The sequence below is a fragment of the Miniopterus natalensis genome, chromosome 20 (assembly GCF_054644295.1).
Source record: "Miniopterus natalensis isolate mMinNat1 chromosome 20, mMinNat1.hap1, whole genome shotgun sequence".
NCBI lineage: Eukaryota > Metazoa > Chordata > Mammalia > Chiroptera > Miniopteridae > Miniopterus > Miniopterus natalensis.
The window spans coordinates 3,454,410-3,457,188 of NC_142100.1; the positions used below are offsets into that span (position 1 = coordinate 3,454,410).

Sequence of the window (2,779 nt, forward strand, 5' to 3'; positions counted from 1 at the left end):
AATTTCTTTTTTTGCTTTCTTTTTTTAAATTGTTGACACTATTATAGATGTCCCCATTTCCCCCCCTTTGTCTGCTTCCCCCCAGTCCCTGCTCCTCCCCACTCGCCTTCTTCTGGCATCACCACACTATTGACTGTGCCCATGGGTTATGCATATATATCTTAGGCTAATCCCTCACCGTCTTTCATCCAGCCTCCCCCTCCTTTTCCCCCGACAGCTGTCAGTCTGTTCCATGCTTCCATGCCTCTCTTTCTATTTTGTTTGTCGGTTTATTTTGTTCATTAGATTCCACATATAAGTGAGATCATATGGTATTTGTCTTTCTCTGACTGAATTATTTTACTTAGCATAATAATCTCCAGGCCCAGAACTACCTTTTGACTCAAAAAACCCTACTTCTGGGAATACATCCTAAGAATCCTGAAACATCTCAGAAAAAATGTATGTGCCCCTCTGTTCATAACAGCATTATTTACAATAGCCAAGATCTGGAAACGGTCCAAATGGAAGAATTTGTCATTTTTAATTTCATCATCATTATATTTAAACAACCATTGGTGACAATAATTGTACTGTATGGTGTCTGTCACAAAACAGTCTCCACATTCATGCTTTCACGTCTTTTGTCTCTATGCAGACCTCTGGCCCGGGACCATGAGAAATCGCACAGAGCTAAACGACTTTATTCTCCTGGGAATCCCTCAGACTCAGGGCCTGGAGACGGGGCTCTTTGTCATCTTCTCGTTCATTTACCTCCTCACCCTGCTTGGCAATTTACTCACCCTCACGGCAATTGCTTTTTCCTCTGGTCTTCACACCCCCATGTATTTTTTCCTGGGACTCCTATCTCTTTTTGACATGTGTTTTCCATCTGTCGCCTGCCTCAAGCTGTCACTCTACCTCTCTGGACAGAGCCATGCCGCTTCTGACAAGGGACGTGCTGCGCGGCTCTTTTTCCATCACTTCCTGGGGTCGGCCGAAGGCTGCCTCTATTCTGTGATGGCTTATGATCGCTTAGTTGCCATCTGTCACCCACTGCGGTATGTGGCCATCCTGAGACCTGGAGTCTGTGTCGGTTTGGTCATGGCAGCCTGGTTGGTGGGCTGTCTTCAGGCCACCATCCTGACCTCCTTCACCTTTCAGCTAACGTGCCAATCAGGTGGACTACTTCTTCTGTGACATGCCTGCTGTCTTACCCCTGGCGTGTGAGGACAGCTTCCTGGCCCAGAAAGTGGGTTCCACGAGTGTTGGCTTTCTGGCTTTAAGTCTTTGGTTCAGTGTTTGTGTCTCTTACACATTCATCGGAGTTGCCATTCTGAGAATCCGTTCAGCAGAGGGCAGGCAGAAAGCTTTCTCCACCTGCAGGGCACACCTCACTGCAGTCCTCTGTGCTTATGGACCGGTGGTCATCATCTATCTGCAACCCACGCCCAACCCCTTGCTTGGTGCTGTGGTGCAAATATTAAATAATATTGTCTCCCCCATGCTGAACTCGTTAATCTATTCTTTAAGGAACAGAGAAGTGAAAAATTCCCTGAAAAGAATGTTTCACAATGTAGCCCTTACATCTTTGGAATAAGTTAAGTGTTTTGTAATGGGTTTTGGAAATTTGTCTCTTAATATCATTCTTCTATATTCTCCTCTTAAATAGAAACGGCTTCCTCTAAAGCATTATATTTTGTTTGCCTGATAAGATTTTCTATGTTTTTGTGTCTCTGTAACTGTGGGGCATCATAAATGACTCTGCAACTAGTATTATCCTCAGTGCCTTCGTTCTGGGCAAGGAATCCAAGGGGCACAGCATGCAGATTTCTTACCCCTACCATGAGCAGCCAATTGTGCCTGCTTGAGGATAACAAGGATCTCTGTCAGTCCAAGAAGCACACTTCAATAGTCTGTCTCTGTGCCAAATCACCCCTCCTTTCATTTTTCTTGCTACACTTAAAATGCAGTTGTTCCCCTTTTCTGCCTATAAACACTTCAGTTCCCCCTTGTTGTTAAGACAAGTATTAACTAATATTTATAGAGCATGATCTGTTCTACAATGAACATTTCATAGATATCACTGTATTTAATCTCCACATCACCCCTATAGAGTTTCCATTTAAAAAAAAAAAAAAAAAAAAAGGTTTGAGGATTAGAGACTTCAAATAATAAGCTCAATATTGCACATTAAGCAGATACCAGACCTCAAACAGATCCGGTTAACTCCAAAGTCCCTACTCCTGATCCCTCTGTGACATGACTGCCCTAGAAGACCTGCTTGGCAATTTACTCACCCTCATTACCTTTATCCAGAGCTCATAATATATAGAAATGTCAATAAAAAACTGGTAAAATATGCACTGAGATAAGTCACATTTATGTATTGACTTTACTGTCACCTCCATTTATTCTGTGCCTCTACTCGTGTACGCATCTACAGATGGGGCACTGGATATAGCAATATGTCTCTTGCCCTTTATGACACATCTAGTTATGGTAAAGCCAGGCAAAGACCCCGCCCCCTTAACTCCTACTGCCATGGTTTCCTACTGCCCTGGGCTGCCAAGATCACAAAGTAGCCTTAGTGTAAAGGGTTGGAAAAGCCTTTCTGCCCACTGTAATGATGGGGTTCAATTGCCATGCTCATTGGAATCTCCCACCAAGGTATATCTGTTAGCTTGTCCTTCAGCAATACTGAGTTGATAATTATTTCCCAATTTTCTCCAGAACCCAGAGAGAAGGAATGGGTACAATTTACTAGGTACCAACAGACACACTGACCCTTAGTTTTCAT

General features: G+C 43.4%; 1 protein-coding gene across 1 annotated transcript; it reads left to right on the forward strand.

The window, feature by feature from the left end:
* Positions 1 to 654: 654 nt before the first annotated feature.
* LOC107540654 (olfactory receptor 10N1-like) lies at positions 655 to 1,579 on the forward strand. Its single transcript, XM_016217461.2, is given in 2 exon segments — positions 655 to 1,148; positions 1,150 to 1,579. Coding segments are annotated over 2 exon segments (924 nt in total).
* The last annotated feature ends 1,200 nt before the right edge of the window (positions 1,580 to 2,779 follow it).